The 20,156-nt window shown below is 55.4% G+C and overlaps 1 protein-coding gene across 10 annotated transcripts in view; it reads right to left on the reverse strand.

Annotated features, from left to right (window-relative positions):
• The window catches only part of LOC144732195 (uncharacterized), a 243,426-nt gene that overhangs the window by 24,280 nt on the left and 198,990 nt on the right, over positions 1-20,156 (reverse strand). For all 10 annotated transcript variants that reach the window (XM_078613557.1, XM_078613566.1, XM_078613558.1 and 7 more), the window contains 3 exons: positions 17,921-18,070; positions 15,939-16,088; positions 10,451-10,619 (listed from right to left, as the gene is read on the reverse strand). In XM_078613557.1, coding sequence (XP_078469683.1) covers positions 10,451-10,619; positions 15,939-16,088; positions 17,921-18,070 — 469 coding nt within the window. The remainder of the gene's footprint in view (positions 1-10,450; positions 10,620-15,938; positions 16,089-17,920; positions 18,071-20,156) is intronic.

Consider the following 20,156-nt stretch of genomic DNA (forward strand, 5'->3'; position numbering starts at 1 on the left):
AAGTCTGAGCGTGTCGGTAAGTCTGCGCGTGTCGGTAAGTCTGAGCGTGTCGGTATGTCTGCACGTGTCGGTAAGTCTGCGCGTGTCGGTAAGTCTGCGCGTGTCGGTAAGTCTGAGCGTGTCGGTAAGTCTGAGCGTGTCGGTAAGTCTGCGCGTGTCGGTAAGTCTGCGCGTGTCGGTAAGTCTGAGCGTGTCGGTACGTCTGCGCGTGTCGGTAAGTCTGCGCGTGTCGGTAAGTCTGAGCGTGTCGGTACGTCTGCGCGTGTCGGTAAGTCTGCCCGTGTCGGTAAGTCTGCGCGTGTCGGTAAGTCTGCGCGTGTCGGTAAGTCTGAGCGTGTCGGTACGTCTGCGCGTGTCGGTAAGTCTGAGCGTGTCGGTACGTCTGCGCGTGTCGGTACGTCTGCGCGTGTCGGTAAGTCTGAGCGTGTCGGTACGTCTGTGCGTGTCGGTAAGTCTGAGCGTGTCGGTACGTCTGCGCGTGTCGGTAAGTCTGCGCGTGTCGGTACGTCTGCGCGTGTCAGTAAGTCTGAGCGTGTCGGTACGTCTGCGCGTGTCGGTAAGTCTGAGCGTGTCGGTACGTCTGCGCGTGTCGGTAAGTCTGAGCGTGTCGGTACGTCTGTGCGTGTCGGTAAGTCTGAGCGTGTCGGTACGTCTGCGCGTGTCGTTAAGTCTGAGCGTGTCGGTAAGTCTGAGCGTGTCGGTACGTCTGCGCGTGTCGGTAAGTCTGCGCGTGTCGGTAAGTCTGAGCGTGTCGGTACGTCTGCGCGTGTCGGTAAGTCTGCGCGTGTCGGTACGTCTGCGCGTGTCGGTAAGTCTGAGCGTGTCGGTACGTCTGAGCGTGTCGGTAAGTCTGCGCGTGTCGGTAAGTCTGCGCGTGTCGGTAAGTCTGCGCGTGTCGGTAAGTCTGAGCGTGTCGGTACGTCTGCGCGTGTCGGTAAGTCTGCGCGTGTCGGTAAGTCTGCGCGTGTCGGTAAGTCTGCGCGTGTCGGTAAGTCTGCGCGTGTCGGTAAGTCTGCGCGTGTCGGTAAGTCTGAGTGTGTCGGTAAGTCTGAGCGTGTCGGTAAGTCTGAGCGTGTCGGTAAGTCTGCGCGTGTCGGTAAGTCTGCGCGTGTCGGTAAGTCTGCGCGTGTCGGTAAGTCTGCGCGTGTCGGTAAGTCTGCGCGTGTCGGTAAGTCTGAGCGTGTCGGTAAGTCTGCGCGTGTCGGTAAGTCTGAGCGTGTCGGTAAGTCTGCGCGTGTCGGTAAGTCTGAGCGTGTCGGTAAGTCTGCGCGTGTCGGTAAGTCTGCGCGTGTCGGTAAGTCTGAGCGTGTCGGTAAGTCTGCGCGTGTCGGTAAGTCTGCGCGTGTCGGTAAGTCTGAGCGTGTCGGTAAGTCTGCGCGTGTCGGTAAGTCTGCGCGTGTCGGTAAGTCTGCGCGTGTCGGTAAGTCTGAGTGTGTCGGTAAGTCTGCACGTGTCGGTAAGTCTGAGCGTGTCGGTAAGTCTGCGCGTGTCGGTAAGTCTGCACGTGTCGGTAAGTCTGAGCGTGTCGGTAAGTCTGCGCGTGTCGGTAAGTCTGAGCGTGTCGGTAAGTCTGAGCGTGTCGGTAAGTCTGAGCGTGTCGGTAAGTGTGCGCGTGTCGGTAAGTCTGAGCGTGTCGGTAAGTCTGCGCGTGTCGGTAAGTCTGCGCGTGTCGGTAAGTCTGAGCGTGTCGGTAAGTCTGCGCGTGTCGGTAAGTCTGCGCGTGTCGGTAAGTCTGCGCGTGTCGGTAAGTCTGCGCGTGTCGGTAAGTCTGCGCGTGTCGGTAAGTCTGAGCGTGTCGGTAAGTCTGAGCGTGTCGGTAAGTCTGCGCGTGTCGGTAAGTCTGAGCGTGTCGGTAAGTCTGAGCGTGTCGGTAAGTCTGAGCGTGTCGGTAAGTCTGAGCGTGTCGGTAAGTCTGCGCGTGTCGGTAAGTCTGCGCGTGTCGGTAAGTCTGCGCGTGTCGGTAAGTCTGCGCGTGTCGGTAAGTCTGAGCGTGTCGGTAAGTCTGCGCGTGTCGGTAAGTCTGCGCGTGTCGGTAAGTCTGCGCGTGTCGGTAAGTCTGAGCGTGTCGGTAAGTCTGAGCGTGTCGGTAAGTCTGCGCGTGTCGGTAAGTCTGAGCGTGTCGGTAAGTCTGCGCGTGTCGGTAAGTCTGCGCGTGTCGGTAAGTCTGCGCGTGTCGGTAAGTCTGCGCGTGTCGGTAAGTCTGAGCGTGTCGGTAAGTCTGAGCGTGTCGGTAAGTCTGCGCGTGTCGGTAAGTCTGCGCGTGTCGGTAAGTCTGAGCGTGTCGGTAAGTCTGCGCGTGTCGGTAAGTCTGCGCGTGTCGGTAAGTCTGCGCGTGTCGGTAAGTCTGAGCGTGTCGGTAAGTCTGCGCGTGTCGGTAAGTCTGCGCGTGTCGGTAAGTCTGCGCGTGTCGGTAAGTCTGCGCGTGTCGGTAAGTCTGCGCGTGTCGGTAAGTCTGAGCGTGTCGGTAAGTCTGAGCGTGTCGGTAAGTCTGAGCGTGTCGGTAAGTCTGAGCGTGTCGGTAAGTCTGCGCGTGTCGATAAGTCTGAGCGTGTCGGTAAGTCTGCGCGTGTCGGTAAGTCTGAGCGTGTCGGTAAGTCTGAGCGTGTCGGTAAGTCTGCGCGTGTCGGTAAGTCTGAGCGTGTCGGTAAGTCTGAGCGTGTCGGTAAGTCTGCGCGTGTCGGTAAGTCTGAGCGTGTCGGTAAGTCTGCGCCTGTCGGTAAGTCTGAGCGTGTCGGTAAGTCTGAGCGTGTCGGTACGTCTGCGCGTGTCGGTACGTCTGAGCGTGTCGGTAAGTCTGCGCGTGTCGGTAAGTCTGAGCGTGTCGGTAAGTCTGCGCGTGTCAGTAAGTCTGAGCGTGTCGGTAAGTCTGAGCGTGTCGGTAAGTCTGCGCGTGTCGGTAAGTCTGAGCGTGTCGGTAAGTCTGCGCGTGTCGGTAAGTCTGAGCGTGTCGGTAAGTCTGCGCGTGTCGGTACGTCTGAGCGTGTCGGTAAGTCTGAGCGTGTCGGTAAGTCTGCGCGTGTCGGTAAGTCTGAGCGTGTCGGTAAGTCTGAGCGTGTCGGTAAGTCTGCGCGTGTCGGTAAGTCTGCGCGTGTCGGTAAGTCTGCGCGTGTCGGTACGTCTGAGCGTGTCGGTAAGTCTGCGCGTGTCGGTAAGTCTGAGCGTGTCGGTAAGTCTGAGCGTGTCGGTAAGTCTGCGCGTGTCGGTAAGTCTGCGCGTGTCGGAAAGTCTGCGCGTGTCGGTAAGTCTGCGCGTGTCGGTAAGTCTGCGCGTGTCGGTAAGTCTGAGCGTGTCGGTAAGTCTGAGCGTGTCGGTACGTCTGCGCGTGTCGGTAAGTCTGCGCGTGTCGGTAAGTCTGCGCGTGTCGGTAAGTCTGAGCGTGTCGGTAAGTCTGCGCGTGTCGGTAAGTCTGCGCGTGTCGGTAAGTCTGCGCGTGTCGGTAAGTCTGAGCGTGTCGGTAAGTCTGAGCGTGTCGGTAAGTCTGCGCGTGTCGGTAAGTCTGAGCGTGTCGGTAAGTCTGAGCGTGTCGGTAAGTCTGCGCGTGTCGGTAAGTCTGAGCGTGTCGGTAAGTCTGCGCGTGTCGGTAAGTCTGAGCGTGTCGGTAAGTCTGCGCGTGTCGGTAAGTCTGCGCGTGTCGGTAAGTCTGAGCGTGTCGGTAAGTCTGCGCGTGTCGGTAAGTCTGCGCGTGTCGGTAAGTCTGAGCGTGTCGGTAAGTCTGCGCGTGTCGGTAAGTCTGCGCGTGTCGGTAAGTCTGCGCGTGTCGGTAAGTCTGAGTGTGTCGGTAAGTCTGCGCGTGTCGGTAAGTCTGAGCGTGTCGGTAAGTCTGCGCGTGTCGGTAAGTCTGCACGTGTCGGTAAGTCTGAGCGTGTCGGTAAGTCTGCGCGTGTCGGTAAGTCTGAGCGTGTCGGTAAGTCTGAGCGTGTCGGTAAGTCTGCGCGTGTCGGTACGTCTGCGCGTGTCGGTACGTCTGAGCGTGTCGGTAAGTCTGAGCGTGTCGGTAAGTCTGAGCGTGTCGGTAAGTCTGCGCGTGTCGGTAAGTCTGAGCGTGTCGGTACGTCTGCACGTGTCGGTAAGTCTGCGCGTGTCGGTAAGTCTGCGCGTATCGGTAAGTCTGAGCGTGTCGGTAAGTCTGAGCGTGTCGGTAAGTCTGCGCGTGTCGGTAAGTCTGCGCGTGTCGGTAAGTCTGAGCGTGTCGGTACGTCTGCGCGTGTCGGTAAGTCTGCGCGTGTCGGTAAGTCTGAGCGTGTCGGTACGTCTGCGCGTGTCGGTAAGTCTGCGCGTGTCGGTAAGTCTGCGCGTGTCGGTAAGTCTGCGCGTGTCGGTAAGTCTGAGCGTGTCGGTACGTCTGCGCGTGTCGGTAAGTCTGAGCGTGTCGGTACGTCTGCGCGTGTCGGTACGTCTGCGCGTGTCGGTAAGTCTGAGCGTGTCGGTACGTCTGTGCGTGTCGGTAAGTCTGAGCGTGTCGGTACGTCTGCGCGTGTCGGTAAGTCTGCGCGTGTCGGTACGTCTGCGCGTGTCAGTAAGTCTGAGCGTGTCGGTACGTCTGCGCGTGTCGGTAAGTCTGAGCGTGTCGGTACGTCTGCGCGTGTCGGTAAGTCTGAGCGTGTCGGTACGTCTGTGCGTGTCGGTAAGTCTGAGCGTGTCGGTACGTCTGCGCGTGTCGTTAAGTCTGAGCGTGTCGGTAAGTCTGAGCGTGTCGGTACGTCTGCGCGTGTCGGTAAGTCTGCGCGTGTCGGTAAGTCTGAGCGTGTCGGTACGTCTGCGCGTGTCGGTAAGTCTGCGCGTGTCGGTACGTCTGCGCGTGTCGGTAAGTCTGAGCGTGTCGGTACGTCTGAGCGTGTCGGTAAGTCTGCGCGTGTCGGTAAGTCTGCGCGTGTCGGTAAGTCTGCGCGTGTCGGTAAGTCTGAGCGTGTCGGTACGTCTGCGCGTGTCGGTAAGTCTGCGCGTGTCGGTAAGTCTGCGCGTGTCGGTAAGTCTGCGCGTGTCGGTAAGTCTGCGCGTGTCGGTAAGTCTGCGCGTGTCGGTAAGTCTGAGTGTGTCGGTAAGTCTGAGCGTGTCGGTAAGTCTGAGCGTGTCGGTAAGTCTGCGCGTGTCGGTAAGTCTGCGCGTGTCGGTAAGTCTGCGCGTGTCGGTAAGTCTGCGCGTGTCGGTAAGTCTGCGCGTGTCGGTAAGTCTGAGCGTGTCGGTAAGTCTGCGCGTGTCGGTAAGTCTGAGCGTGTCGGTAAGTCTGCGCGTGTCGGTAAGTCTGAGCGTGTCGGTAAGTCTGCGCGTGTCGGTAAGTCTGCGCGTGTCGGTAAGTCTGAGCGTGTCGGTAAGTCTGCGCGTGTCGGTAAGTCTGCGCGTGTCGGTAAGTCTGAGCGTGTCGGTAAGTCTGCGCGTGTCGGTAAGTCTGCGCGTGTCGGTAAGTCTGCGCGTGTCGGTAAGTCTGAGTGTGTCGGTAAGTCTGCGCGTGTCGGTAAGTCTGAGCGTGTCGGTAAGTCTGCGCGTGTCGGTAAGTCTGCACGTGTCGGTAAGTCTGAGCGTGTCGGTAAGTCTGCGCGTGTCGGTAAGTCTGAGCGTGTCGGTAAGTCTGAGCGTGTCGGTAAGTCTGCGCGTGTCGGTACGTCTGCGCGTGTCGGTACGTCTGAGCGTGTCGGTAAGTCTGAGCGTGTCGGTAAGTCTGAGCGTGTCGGTAAGTCTGCGCGTGTCGGTAAGTCTGAGCGTGTCGGTACGTCTGCACGTGTCGGTAAGTCTGCGCGTGTCGGTAAGTCTGCGCGTGTCGGTAAGTCTGAGCGTGTCGGTAAGTCTGAGCGTGTCGGTAAGTCTGCGCGTGTCGGTAAGTCTGCGCGTGTCGGTAAGTCTGAGCGTGTCGGTACGTCTGCGCGTGTCGGTAAGTCTGCGCGTGTCGGTAAGTCTGAGCGTGTCGGTACGTCTGCGCGTGTCGGTAAGTCTGCGCGTGTCGGTAAGTCTGCGCGTGTCGGTAAGTCTGCGCGTGTCGGTAAGTCTGAGCGTGTCGGTACGTCTGCGCGTGTCGGTAAGTCTGAGCGTGTCGGTACGTCTGCGCGTGTCGGTACGTCTGCGCGTGTCGGTAAGTCTGAGCGTGTCGGTACGTCTGTGCGTGTCGGTAAGTCTGAGCGTGTCGGTACGTCTGCGCGTGTCGGTAAGTCTGCGCGTGTCGGTACGTCTGCGCGTGTCAGTAAGTCTGAGCGTGTCGGTACGTCTGCGCGTGTCGGTAAGTCTGAGCGTGTCGGTACGTCTGCGCGTGTCGGTAAGTCTGAGCGTGTCGGTACGTCTGTGCGTGTCGGTAAGTCTGAGCGTGTCGGTACGTCTGCGCGTGTCGGTAAGTCTGAGCGTGTCGGTAAGTCTGAGCGTGTCGGTACGTCTGCGCGTGTCGGTAAGTCTGCGCGTGTCGGTAAGTCTGAGCGTGTCGGTACGTCTGCGCGTGTCGGTAAGTCTGCGCGTGTCGGTACGTCTGCGCGTGTCGGTAAGTCTGAGCGTGTCGGTACGTCTGCGCGTGTCGGTAAGTCTGCGCGTGTCGGTAAGTCTGAGCGTGTCGGTAAGTCTGAGCGTGTCGGTAAGTCTGAGCGTGTCGGTAAGTCTGAGCGTGTCGGTAAGTCTGCGCGTGTCGGTACGTCTGCGCGTGTCGGTAAGTCTGCGCGTGTCGGTACGTCTGAGCGTGTCGGTACGTCTGCGCGTGTCGGTAAGTCTGCGCGTGTCGGTACGTCTGAGCGTGTCGGTACGTCTGTGCGTGTCGGTAAGTCTGCGCGTGTCGGTACGTCTGAGCGTGTCGGTAAGTCTGCGCGTGTCGGTACGTCTGAGCGTGTCGGTACGTCTGAGCGTGTCTGTAAGTCTGCGCGTGTCGGTACGTCTGAGCGTGTCGGTACGTCTGTGCGTGTCGGTAAGTCTGAGCGTGTCGGTACGTCTGAGCGTGTCGGTACGTCTGTGCGTGTCGGTAAGTCTGAGCGTGTCGGTACGTCTGTGAGTGTCTGTACGTCTGTGCGTGTCGGTAAGTCTGCGCGTGTCGGTACGTCTGTGCGTGTCGGTAAGTCTGAGTGTGTCGATACGTCTAAACGCTCATGCAAGAGGTACACACTTGGTCCCTGAACCGAGTTGATAATCAATGGATTTGCGTTCAACTTTTGAGCCGTGGATTACTGTAAAGTCACGTAGGTAGAAAATAATAGATCACGACGTTTCGATCGCAACACAAGGGACCGTTATCAGGTGAGACAATCACAGCAGGCAAACTGCTGAAGCAGGCGAGAGAGCTGCCGTGACAAGAGGCTATATAGGTCGGGCACGTGGGCGGGGCTAGAGATGGGAGAGCGAGGGGGGGGGGCAGCAAGATCGGTGGCGGCCTGAGAGCTCGCCAGGGGGAGAGAGGGGGGGGGCAGAGCAAGATCGGCGGCAGGGGGCGAGTGGGACAAGGGGGGAGAGGGAGCTGCCGCGACAGCAATAAGTGATCAGCGGCAGGGGGGGAGAGAGGGGGGGGGCAAAGATAATCGTTGGTAGGGGGAGAGAGAGAGAGAGGCTGTGTTAGTGAATGTGGCTCAGAGTCGAGAATAGCTGTTAACATCGGCAGGCAGGAAGGGGGACATCACCACCAGTTACGACTTCAAAAAACGGTTAATAACGTCCTTCCAATGACTGCTCAATTTGTATCCCTCTTCTCGGTTGAAATTGTGTCTGTGTTTATATATCTGGATGGCTTCATGGACAACTCTTTGAAGGTAGCCCAAAGGTTTGCAGAGTACCTTGGTCTCGGAAGAAACAATTTCGTGTGAGCCCACCGCGTTAAAACAGTGATCCGCCACGGCAAAGGTATTGATCCTGCCCTGTTTCAGATCTGCTTGTGTTCGCGGACACGGTCCGAGACATGTCGTTTCGTTTCCTCAATGTAACTGCTGCCGCAGCCACAACTTAGTTTGTAGACACCAGGGTATTGCATATCAGGAATCATATTCTTCACAGATGGGATCAAATCACGGATTTGATCCCCCCCCCCCTCTCTCCCCCCCCTGCCGCCGATCACTTACTGCTGCCGCGGCAGCTCCCTCTCCCCCCCTTGTCCCACTCGCCCCCTGCCGCCGATCTTGCTCTGCCCCCCCCCTCTCTCCCCCTGGCGAGCTCTCAGGCCGCCACCGATCTTGCTGCCCCCCCTCGCTCTCCCATCTCTAGCCCCGCCCACGTGCCCGACCTATATAGCCTCTTGTCACGGCAGCTCTCTCGCCTGCTTCAGCAGTTTGCCTGCTGTGATTGTCTCACGTGATAACAGTCGCTTGTGTTGCGATTGAAACGTCGTGATCTATTATTTTCTACCTACGTGACTTTACCTGAAGAACCAAAGAGTATGGATTCCTGCAGTCACGAAAGCTTCAAATCCACATGGATTATTGTGTTTCACGAGGATCAATTTTGATCCGTGGATAATCCATTTGAGGGATAATTGGAATTGTGGCACGGGCGTGTGTGTGTGTGTGTATGTGTAGGTGTTTACGTGTGCGTCCGCGAGCGTATTGCGCGACACGCGCCCTGGCACCTCCCGTCGCTGCGACGGACGGAGTGCCCAGCAGCTGCTTGCTTCAATTCTGGTTCTTATTTTTGTGGCTTCTCACGTGGGAGATGAATCTGATCATGTGGGAGACGACTCTGATCCGTAACACTGAAAAATACAGTTCTGCAAGTGTTGCACGCAGCCAACCTTACTAATCGGAGGTGCGGGTTACATACACATACGTCGGTATATATTCATATGTATGTGCATATATATATACATTTTTATAATTATATATTCAATAATTGTATTATACATCATATAAGTGTCTTATAATATATAATACAATTACATAATATTACTGAATTATGTAATTACATGGGTTTTTTGTCCATGTGATGTGTATATACTTATGATATAATTATTAGCGATACACTTAAAACATGCGTGCGTGCATCGTGCACGGGGGCTCCTGAAGCTACTGGGGCAGCTGGCGGCACCAGCCCTCCAGCGACAGCAGCGGGAGGAGGGAGGCACAGGAGGACCGCTCACCGCAGCGTCTGGTGCCTCGGACACAGCAAAGCCAGCACGGCGGGGGCTCAAGTCCGTTAACTCAGAACATCTGGATCTGTCCCACGTCCTCCTGCCAGCGCGTCCCGTGCCCTCAAGCTGTACACTAAGCTGGCACAAGTGCCCAGGTGATGTCATCATTACTTAACGGTGAATTGCAACAGCAGCTGCTGCTGCGTTGTACATATGGATATTGAAATGTACGGAGAGCGCGTATTTTTTCCTGCGCTCAAGCAATGCTGCTGAAATTGTGCACTCCCAGAAGGCCACGTGGCTGATGGGATGTGTAAAAAGTATGCCCGAGGGTGCCAGTACGTCTGCGCGTGTCGGTAAGTCTGAGCGTGTCGGTAAGTCTCAGCGTGTCGGTAAGTCTCAGCATGTTGGTACATCTGCGCGTGTCGGCAAGTCTGTGCGTGTCGGCAAGTCTGTGCGTGTCGGCAAGTCTGTGCGTGTCGGCAAGTCTGAGCGTGTCGGCAAGTCTGAGCGTGTCGGCAAGTCTGAGCGTGTCGGCAAGTCTGAGCGTGTCGGCAAGTCTGTGCGTGTCGGCAAGTCTGTGCGTGTCGGCAAGTCTGTGCGTGTCGGCAAGTCTGAGCGTGTCGGCAAGTCTGTGCGTGTCGGCAAGTCTGAGCGTGTCGGCAAGTCTGTGCGTGTCGGCAAGTCTGAGCGTGTCGGCAAGTCTGTGCGTGTCGGCAAGTCTGAGCGTGTCGGCAAGTCTGTGCGTGTCGGCAAGTCTGTGCGTGTCGGCAAGTCTGTGCGTGTCGGCAAGTCTGTGCGTGTCGGCAAGTCTGAGCGTGTCGGCAAGTCTGAGCGTGTCGGCAAGTCTGTGCGTGTCGGCAAGTCTGTGCGTGTCGGCAAGTCTGAGCGTGTCGGCAAGTCTGTGCGTGTCGGCAAGTCTGTGCGTGTCGGCAAGTCTGTGCGTGTCGGCAAGTCTGTGCGTGTCGGCAAGTCTGAGCGTGTCGGCAAGTCTGAGCGTGTCGGAAAGTCTGAGCGTGTCGGCAAGTCTGTGCGTGTCGGCCAGTCTGAGCGTGTCGGCAAGTCTGTGCGTGTCGGCAAGTCTGAGCGTGTCGGCAAGTCTGTGCGTGTCGGCAAGTCTGTGCGTGTCGGCAAGTCTGTGCGTGTCGGCAAGTCTGTGCGTGTCGGCAAGTCTGAGCGTGTCGGCAAGTCTGTGCGTGTCGGCAAGTCTGTATGTGTCGGCAAGTCTGAGCGTGTCGGCAAGTCTGAGCGTGTCGGCAAGTCTGAGCGTGTCGGCAAGTCTGTGCGTGTCGGCAAGTCTGAGCGTGTCGGCAAGTCTGAGCGTGTCGGAAAGTCTGAGCGTGTCGGCAAGTCTGTGCGTGTCGGCAAGTCTGCGCGTGTCGGCAAGTCTGTGCGTGTCGGCAAGTCTGTGCGTGTCGGCGTGCACGGTGCCCGCACCAGAGTCCACGCTGCCGAAGCGCTGCCGGCTGGGCCCCAGCCACATGGTCTCGGTGGGGGCCTCGGACGTGGACACGGGGCAGCCCTTGGGGTCTGCGTAGAGCAGCAGCAGGGGCTGGTAGTGGTTCCTGATGCACTTGGACACCACCTCCTTCCACTTGGAGCCGACCTGCAGCAGGCAGTTCACGTCAGCCAGTGCTCGGAGTGACGCAGTCAGGGCGGCCGATGACCCAGCACTCTCGCCAGTTCACTTCAGTGTCTCACTCGCCAACGTTCAGTCGCCATCTCTTTATCTCTCTTCTATCGCTGCTACCATGGTTACTGTTCCCCATGAACGTCACTCACCGATTCCTCCACCCAGACTGACCGCTTCGTCTCACCCATACCGTGTGTTCGTCCGCTGCAGGTCACGACATCACACTCCCTCGCTCACAACCCTGAAGTTTACAATGCTTCCCTTTCTGCTTCTTCCTTTGCGCCGCTCAACTTTGTCTGTTTTCCCAAGCTCTAAATCATCTTGCCAAATTGACTACGATAATGAGCCAAGAATGTCTGTGTGTCCCGCGCGTGACGTCACTCCACGTCGACCAGCCCCCCTCATTAATAAGCATAAACAAGTGACGTCCTCCAAATGCACCCACCCCCCCATTAATAATAATTAGTGGGTGACGTCACTCCACATGGAGGGGCGAGGCGCCTCCTCCCCCCTCCTCGGCTACAACTTACAACCCTCACTACAAAGGCAGAACCGTCACGTCACGCGATCTCCGTAACGCTGTTGAGACATCAAAGTAAAAAGGACGTCGTGATGAACAAGGGATTATAACCTTTAAATGAAATAGGTCTGTGTCGCCGCGCCCTTACAAATTGCACACGCATCAATGCAATGAATATCGCGGTGCAGTTTGCTTTTTGCTTGTAAATTTCAGATTTACTGCAATACACCCAGACGGGCAAAAGAGAGATGTAACACTTCTACTACTACGCCTCTCATGGTGCTGTTTGCTTCTGACCACTTTCACAGTCTCTGTACCCAACACCTTTGATTAGCACGGTTGGCTACGTACGGTGCGCGAAAGAAGTTCAACATACATACATAAATACGTGTGAACAACAACATCGCACCGCACCAGCATGGCACCGTGCCTCATTTAACTGATCACATCAACCTGCGGAATGACGTAACTCAATGGCGCGCAATGCAAAAGCTGCTCTCGCGTGACAACGGTGCTCATCCCACGCCGTCTGCACTGCGCTCGAATCGTTACGCGACGGTTCTGACTGCGTCCGTCCGGTGCTTGCCGAGCTGCATTGGCTTCCGGATGCCGAACGAATACATTGTAAGGTCGCGCTCATTGCACACAAAGTGCTTGCCACAATTGAACCACGATACCTCGCTGATCTCATCAAGGAGCATAAACCAACACGTGGACTCCGTTCATCCTTGCAGTAAGCAGCGGATTTTGGCTATTGCCATCGAACAAAGATGGTCACCGCATCGCGCGCTTTCAGTTGCGCTTCTGCGGCCGTCTGGAACGCTCTTCCTTCCGATATTAGGAAGCCAATGGAGCTGTGCACATTTAAATCATCATCTAGATTGAAAACTCATTTCTTTAGAACTGCTTTTTGTGTTTAGTTTGTTGTCCTTCCCCCATATCTCCAATTAGTACGGTTGGCTATGTACAGTGCGAAAGAAGTTCAAGATACATTATCAATGCGACGACGATGCCAAAACCATCACGAGCAGCACCACTGACCTGTCACTCTGCACGTCACCCTGCATTCGCGTCGCCACACAATCACATCGCGCTGCATCGGAACATCGCTCCACGCCATACCTGCGCCTCGCTTCACTCTCCCACTTGCACGCCCGCCGGCGAGCGCGACGTTGACGTACAGCCATCGCGCATCACGGCACGTGTCGGCGCTGCTCGCTATCGCCGCGCACACCACGCAACATCCCGCGCATCCCGCCAAGCGGTAAACGACGTCGCACCGCCACAGCCCGTCGCGGGCACGCAACGCCGCGGTGGAGGGGGGGGCGGCCTCGCAGCGCAGAGTCTGGAGTCCCCGGGGGGCTGGAGGGGAGAGGATTTCGAGTGGAATCCGGCGTCTTGCCAGGGCGTTGCGTTCACGCTCCGCCAATGCTTCACGACGTCGCACGCGCAGGCGCCTCGCGCCGTGTTCCCACAACCGCTCGAGAGGGGCTTCGGCTCTGGGCTCTTGTCAATCTCAACGGGGGATCCGCGTCGTTCTCGCCCGTACATGGTGCAGACCAACGCATTGATTGGACGCGTACATCAAAGCATTCGCTGTGTTCACGAATACATAATCATGAACGCACTACATCAATTTACTCGCAACCGAGTATTTCCCAAGCACAAGCTCTCGCGTGAATGTTAAACGAACGTTAACATGTCACTATAAATATGACGTCCGGAATAGGCCCAACATCACAAGCAGAGCCCTCCCGAACAAGAATCTAGAGACTCTGTAAGGATTTCCTGGATAAAGGACAACATCATTATTATTGATGCACAAAGATAAAGATCGCCCATATAACCTTAACAGACTGTTGATGCAAGTGCTGTTAGCGAGTAGCACCTATGAAATATAGCACGGCACACGAGGTGGTGGGTGGCCAACACCACGCCCGGCCGCCGAGTGGCAAAGTTTACTGCACACCGCACCAGGTACTCATTTGAGGCCGAGTCAACCTAGGGACAGCCCAGGACCGGTTCAGATAATCGTCACTGATGTTGGCCGTGAGCGGGAATTGAACTCTGATTGCCGAGTTTGTAGTGCAGCGCGCTAAGCACTGCGCCACCACTCGACCCAAGTATGGATGTACCAAAATCCGCCATTCGCCACTCAGTGACGGTGACGTCACCACTGTGCCTGTGCCAGGCCAGGTGCACTTTGAGGCCACGTGAAGTGTCCAAAACTCGCTGACAGGATGTCTTGGGACAGACCCAGGTGCCATGGGTTGGCTGACTGAGATGTCCAGTAGATGCACCGGCCGTACCCCCTACTGTGCCAACTCGCTGTAGTTTAGCCGCCGGGCGCTCCGCTCGTTATTGTGAGCGTCGCTCCACTGCCCTCCGTTCTTGTTGGAGGGCGACTGCCTCCAACTGCTTAATAGCAGCATCCTTCACGAGCCGCCTCCATACACTTGTATACACACACACATACATGTGTAAAGCTCACGCAAGAGGTACACACTAGGTCCCTGAACCGAGTTTATAATCAATGGATTTGCGTTGAACTTTTGAGCCATGGATTATTGTGTTCCACGAGAATCAATTTCGATCCGTAGATAATCAAATTGAGGGATAATTGGAATTGTGGCGCGTGTGTGTGTGCGTGTGTATGTGTGTGCGTGTGTGTGTGCGTGTGTGCGTGCGTACGTGTGTGTGTGGGTGCGTGTGTGCGCGTGTGGGTGCGTGTGTGTGCGTGCGTGCGCGTGCGTGCACGTGTGTGTGTGTGTGTATGTGTAGGTGTTTACGTGTGCGTCCACGAGCGTATTGCGCGACTTGCGCCCTGGAACCTCCCGTCGCTGCGACAGACGGAGTGCCCAGCAGCTGCTTGCTTCAATTCTGGTTCTTATTTTTGTGGCTTCTCACGTGGGAGACGAATCTGATCACGTGGGAGACGAATCCAATCACGTGGGAGACGACTCCGATCACGTGGGATTAGAAATACTTATGATATAATTATTAGCGATGCACTTAAAACATGCGTGCGTGCATCGTGCACGGGGGCTCCTGAAGCTACTGGGGCAGCTGGCGGCACCAGCCCTCCAGCGACAGCAGCGGGAGGAGGGAGGCACGGGAGGACCGCTCACCGCAGCGTCTGGTGCCTCGGACACAGCAAAGCCAGCACGGCGGGGGCTCAAGTCCGTTAACTCAGAACATCTGGATCTGTCCCATGTCCTCCTGCCAGCGCGTCTCGTGCCCTCAAGCTGTACACTAAGCTGGCACAAGTGCCCAGGTGATGTCATCATTACTTAATGGTGAATTGCAACAGCTGCTGCTGCTGTGTGTGTGTTGTACATATGCATATGGTAATGCAGTGTCGGTGTGTTACTGATTGGGCTTTATAATTTCTTGTTTTAATAATGAATGGATAATCTCCAAAAGGCAAAGTTGTGAATATGTGTTTGTTCAAAATGTTTAGCGTACTTCCCGACATGCAACAAACTTGAAATTTGCCATGTGGGTACTTTCCAGAATGTACACCATGCAAAAATGATTAAAATACACTTTTGTGTGTGTTTTTTTGGGGGGGGGGGGGGTCAATAATGCATCTATTTTGTGCACGGCAAGTGAGCTGTGACGTCACATCTGTCACGTGACCTGCGCATGTGGAAGCGTAACGTATTGTGGTGTAGTGGTTAGCGTGCCGCGCTACGAACCCGGCGACCCGAGTTCGATTCCTGCTCACGGCCAACCCCTAGGTCGACTCAGCCTCAAACGAGTAACTGGCGTGGTGTGTGAACATTGCCACTGGGGAGACAAAGGCGGCCGGGCGTGGTGAATCCAAGTCCCAGGCGAAGCCGGGTAGTAAAGCTAGTGTTTAATATTTCAGGGCACAGCACTGCACTTAACAATGTTTGGCAAAATGTTAACTCCCTCGCCTGGTATGCAGGATGTCGTGGGTTTAATCCCAAACTTGACACCTGCAAATTTTTGAATTTTCATGTTCTCCCTGTGGTCGCGTGGATTTCTCTCCTGGTTCTAGGATTTATCCCTCCACGTTAAGAATCGACAAATACATTTAGCGTATTCGGTTGCTATAAGCCACTTCGGTGAGCTATGATTTGTGGCCAGGTCGCTTCTGATAAAGAGCTGTATAGCTCAGCGGGCCTCACCTGGAAGAATAAAACTTACTTGCATTGTACTTAATGCACATACGAATATACTTGGTACGCATGCCAGCTGTGCGTAAAGCATGATGCATGTATCGTGCGCGTGCGTGGACGCCTGCACGTGTGTACCAACCAGCTGTGCTTCAGACCCCAGAGAGCAGGGGGTTAATAGATTCCCGACTGTGTGAATCGTTTCATCACACCTGAGAATCGCACGGCTGGTACGGCTGTCCCCCCACCAAAGCCCACGTGAGCGGAGAAACGTTACCGATCCACTCACCACCGCTGCGACAGGCTTTTGGCCTCGGCCTCCCCGAGGTCAACGCATGCATGTTGAACCTATTTCGTAAAGTATGTAGCCAACCGTGCTAATCAGAGGTGCGGGGGAAGGACAACAAACTAAACACAAAAAGCAGTTCTAAAGAAATGAGTTTTTAATCTAGACATAATAGTGCATAGCTCCAGTGGCTTCCTAATATCTGAAGGAAGAGCGTTCCGGACGGCTGCAATCAGCAACTCACCGGCAAACCGGACCACCGGTTTTCTAATTGACCGCACGGAGGTGAGCTTTCCCGAAATGAAAACTATCCGCGGGGGTGGCAACAGCGGTGCCGGCGTTACCTCTTTGACCTCCGCGTCGTCGAAGTAGATCCACTTGCGCAGGCGCGTGTGGTAGAAGAAGGTGGAGTAGTGGTGGCCATAGTAGCACACCATGCCGACCAGCCACAGCTCCGTGCGTTTCGCCTTGTCGTCCGTCACGCGGTAAAACAGCTGCCGCGGCCGGGACGGAGAGTGAAGTTCGGGGGGGGGGGGGTGAGGGTGGGGGGGCGAGGGGGCAGGCACAGGGAGAAACGGCATAAAGGAGAAAGAGAGGGGGACAGAGAAAAGGGAATTAACAAATGAGCGCTGGCTTTTAAAACGCCAGGGATGAATTAAAGGGCACTCTGCAATCAGCACGGATGACGTGGGGCCCGGGCTTCCGGGACACTTGCTCAACGGCGGTCGGCCTGGCGATCGACAGTCCTCGCGCGCTGTGACAGCCGCATTAAAGTGAATGCCTTGGCCACGGCTGATGCCAGCGCCGTGAAAAACCCGGCCTGGCTCATTTCGTTAATGGAGCCAGACGAGGATGGGTTATTAAAACAGATAACGGCGACAACCCAACGTTGTGAAATGATGTCCGCGATTCCCGAACGTTGGTCCAGTGAAAGCCACGCTGAGCGTCCAGGGTAACATCCCAGGATGACTCCCCCCGCCCCCCTCCTTGGAATGTTTGGCCAATTCCTTTTAAAGTGTATGTTTCTTGCGTGGGAAGGATCTCGAATGCCACGGAAGAAAACCCACGCGAAAATGAGAGTAGCGCAAGTCTGAACCCGCGGCACAGATGGCTCGACGGAAACCTTAGACGATGAATTTCCGATAACCTCATTTATACCTCCTGTTTTGAATGACTGCAGCTCCATGAGTGTGGGTAAGCAGCAGTGGGTTGAAATAGCTCTCGAGGGGAATCACAATTTCACTGCAATAAACACCGGCGCTGTAATCTCACGTCACGCGGGGGCGCGGTGGCGGAGGGGAGGGACTTTCCCCAGAAATGCGCGACTGTAGTAAAAAAAAACATTCCGCATTTCGTATCAATATTTAATTACACGGGAAGATGGAGCTATGTACGCGCACGCAAAGGCGGCGATTATCCCGGTAGTGGCACACCGCGGTCCGAGCGTGCCGAGGCAACCACAGGACACAGTGCCCACTCAGAAGGTACAGCGGCTGGCAACCACCACCAGTCTCACTTGTCGTCCCCGCTGCCTCAACTCAAGGTCCAGACTGTCCCCCCCCCCGCTCACAGCCGCTCTGCTGATATGCGGTTAAAAAGCTGCCAGCCGCCGCTTGGTCTGCTATTCGGTGGGACGTCAAGCTGCCTGGTCGACTGCCTGCTGCCGATTTAGTTTTGCCATTTGGTCTGCTGCCTGTGTGGTTGCACTGCCGTCTTGCGTTGCACCGTTGGTCACGTGTCTGTTGGTGTCACGTGTCTGCTGGTGTCGTGTGCCATGCTGCACACGCTGCTGTCAGGCGTTCTGCACGTTGCTGCGTTTTCTGGTTCAACTTTGAAATATTACTCGCAAATTACTTAACTGGGTGAGACCACGCAGCAACGTTGCCCAATATTGGCAGGGTACACTGCTCTGTGAAACAGTACCGTTAGCCCGCACTGCTGCAAGAATGGCCCAAATACCTAATGTCCTCAATTATTATAATTATAATAATTATAATATTCTTCTTCTTTATTTTCCTCCTCGCTGCATAACAGGGAAACATGTTTCTAACTGTAACAATGGAGTCTGCAAACAATAAGTTCCACTGCTTTTACAACTGTGCTGCTGATGAGGTTGATGGTGTGGTGCTGCTACTGATGCCAATGTCGCTGCTATTGCTGGTGCTGTTGCAGCTGCTACTGATGACGTTGATCGTGCTGCGACTGCTGCTACTGATGATGTTTGATGGCGCTCCTACTGCTGCTTCTGCATACTGCTGATCATGATGCTGCTCCTGATGCTGCTGCTGCCACTACTGATGCTGCTGGTACCGCTGCTGGCACTCACTTCGGACAGCTGCAGCCGCGTGCCCAGGCTGCGGATGACGTCTTCGGAGAGGTCAGAGTTCTCCGAGTCCCACACGAGTCCAAGTGTCACGATCTCCGGGGAGTTCATCAGCACCTTGCGCAGACGCACCTGCCGCTCGCCGCAGTTGCTCTGCAATCGCATCACAGGGTATGTTGGGTAGGTAGGTTAGGTGGGTTGGGTTGGGGTGGGTGGGGTGGGTGGAGAAATACACAATCGTTGCCAGTCAGTGAAACTGGACTTTGAAGACATACTCTCAAACTTTGGCCATTGCGGCGTTATCCCCATCGCGGATTTGACCGTTTGTGCCAAATCTGTGGAGGTACAATTCGCCGTTCGCGCCCCCGAGCGGCGTCTGTCTGCCGTAAAAAAGGGGACACGGAAGGGTTAAGGAAGTTATTTACTCACGCTTCACTGGGAAATAAGAAATGTTTTCATTTTACCAAATGGAAAGCGCCCACCATGGTGTGCCAATGTTGAGCACGAAAATTTTCGCGGCGCCTCGAAATGGAACGAGAACACGAGAAGTGCCATGGGCCGCGAGCACGTGGGCGGGGGGTCGGGGTGATGCGGGGTGACGCGGGGTCACATGGGGTCCTACGGTCCACGTCTGCTAGCGGCGCCGATTGAGCTGTTTGGGGATGGGGGGGGGGGTCACGGGCGTCGGGATCGATCGGCGGCACGCGACCCCGCCTGCTTCACCTGCTCCGAACGATCGGCCATCGAGTGAGCGTCAGCGGCTCCCGACGTTTGGTACGGAGCATTTCACCGACGCGAGGCGCACATGGCGACTTCTGCTGCTGCTGAGGGGGGAGGCAGAGCCTGCTGTGGTTTCAGTTACGGAGCGATGGAGATGTGGGCATGCAAAGATCGCGATGGACAACAGCAACAACAATCGCCATTCGCCATCAAGTGGAAGTGCCATCACCACGGCGCTTGTGCCACACACACAAACACGTGCTACGAAGCTACTGTATGGATAGATGGGCCCCCAATTGTAACAATTTTGAATTTCCACCACCATTGCTCCACTTCAGCTTGGGGCACACGTGTGGTCGCGAGCAGCACGGAAGATGTATTCGGTCTTTGGAACCGATGTGCAAGTCCTGGGGATTTTGAGACCTTGCACTTTCTCTGTCTAGCTCGGGTCAAGCTTACGGCGGGAGGTTACGGAAAGGGTGGAAATGTATTCAGATGTTTGTAAACTCACGTTGTGAATAGTAATAATAATGCTCTTTATCTGGTCCAACATCATTCCAGAGTGAGTAAAATACACTCAACAGTCATTGTGTTTATGCAGAAACTGAGCTGGAACTGGGAATTTGGAATGGTCACCACTGTCAACATAGGGGAGGCACAGGGCCAATTCAGACATTCGCCAACGATTTTGGCTGCGTGTGGGAATCGAACTCGGGTTGCCGGGTCCGGAGCACCGTGCGGCTAAACGCAGCAACTCCCGCTTAAGGCACACGTGCTTTGGTCATTTGATCTCTTACTCAAATCGGATGCGAGCCCAGTGAGACTCTCGCGTATCTTGCAATGCAATTGGAAAGACGAGAGCCCAATGCGTCTCTTGAAATAGAATTAAAAAGTGCATCTGTGCAGAGGAATAATAAACAAAAAAATATAGAAACAAAAATCAATCACGAATCACAAAACCCGGCACAAGGAAATGAAACGAATTGTATTACAGGAGACCCTTGAATGTCGTGGGTTTATCGTTTGCGGTTTCAGTCTGTCGCAGGCAACCTCTGTACACAAATAAATCTAGCTATCGTGGGGGTTTCGTTTTGGCCATTCGTGGGTATACTGTACCCGGAAGTAGTGTATCATTGGCTGATACTGTTGGGGCAAGTGCCGTTAGCGAACATCTATGAAGGCCGGCACGGCACACGAGGTGGGTGGCTAGCACCACACCCTTTGTCTCCCAAGTGGCGACGTTTACACATCGCACCAGGCACTCATTTAAGGTCGAGTCGACTGGTTCAGATATAATCGTCACCTGGTGTTCATCGTGAGCGGGAACCGAACTCGGGTCGCTGGGTTCGCAGTGCAGTGCGCTAACTGAAGCACCACCGCTCCCCACTCGCGGACAAATACACACACCCGCTTTCGATCATCATCCAAAACGGGTATTTCTGCTTCTATTTATTGTCAGGAATATTTTTATGTATTGGGTTTTTAAGTATTATTTCAATTATTTTGTTATTCATTTGGC

Source organism: Lampetra planeri, chromosome 41, assembly GCF_965212315.1.
Source record: "Lampetra planeri chromosome 41, kcLamPlan1.2.h2, whole genome shotgun sequence".
Taxonomy (NCBI): domain Eukaryota; kingdom Metazoa; phylum Chordata; class Hyperoartia; order Petromyzontiformes; family Petromyzontidae; genus Lampetra; species Lampetra planeri.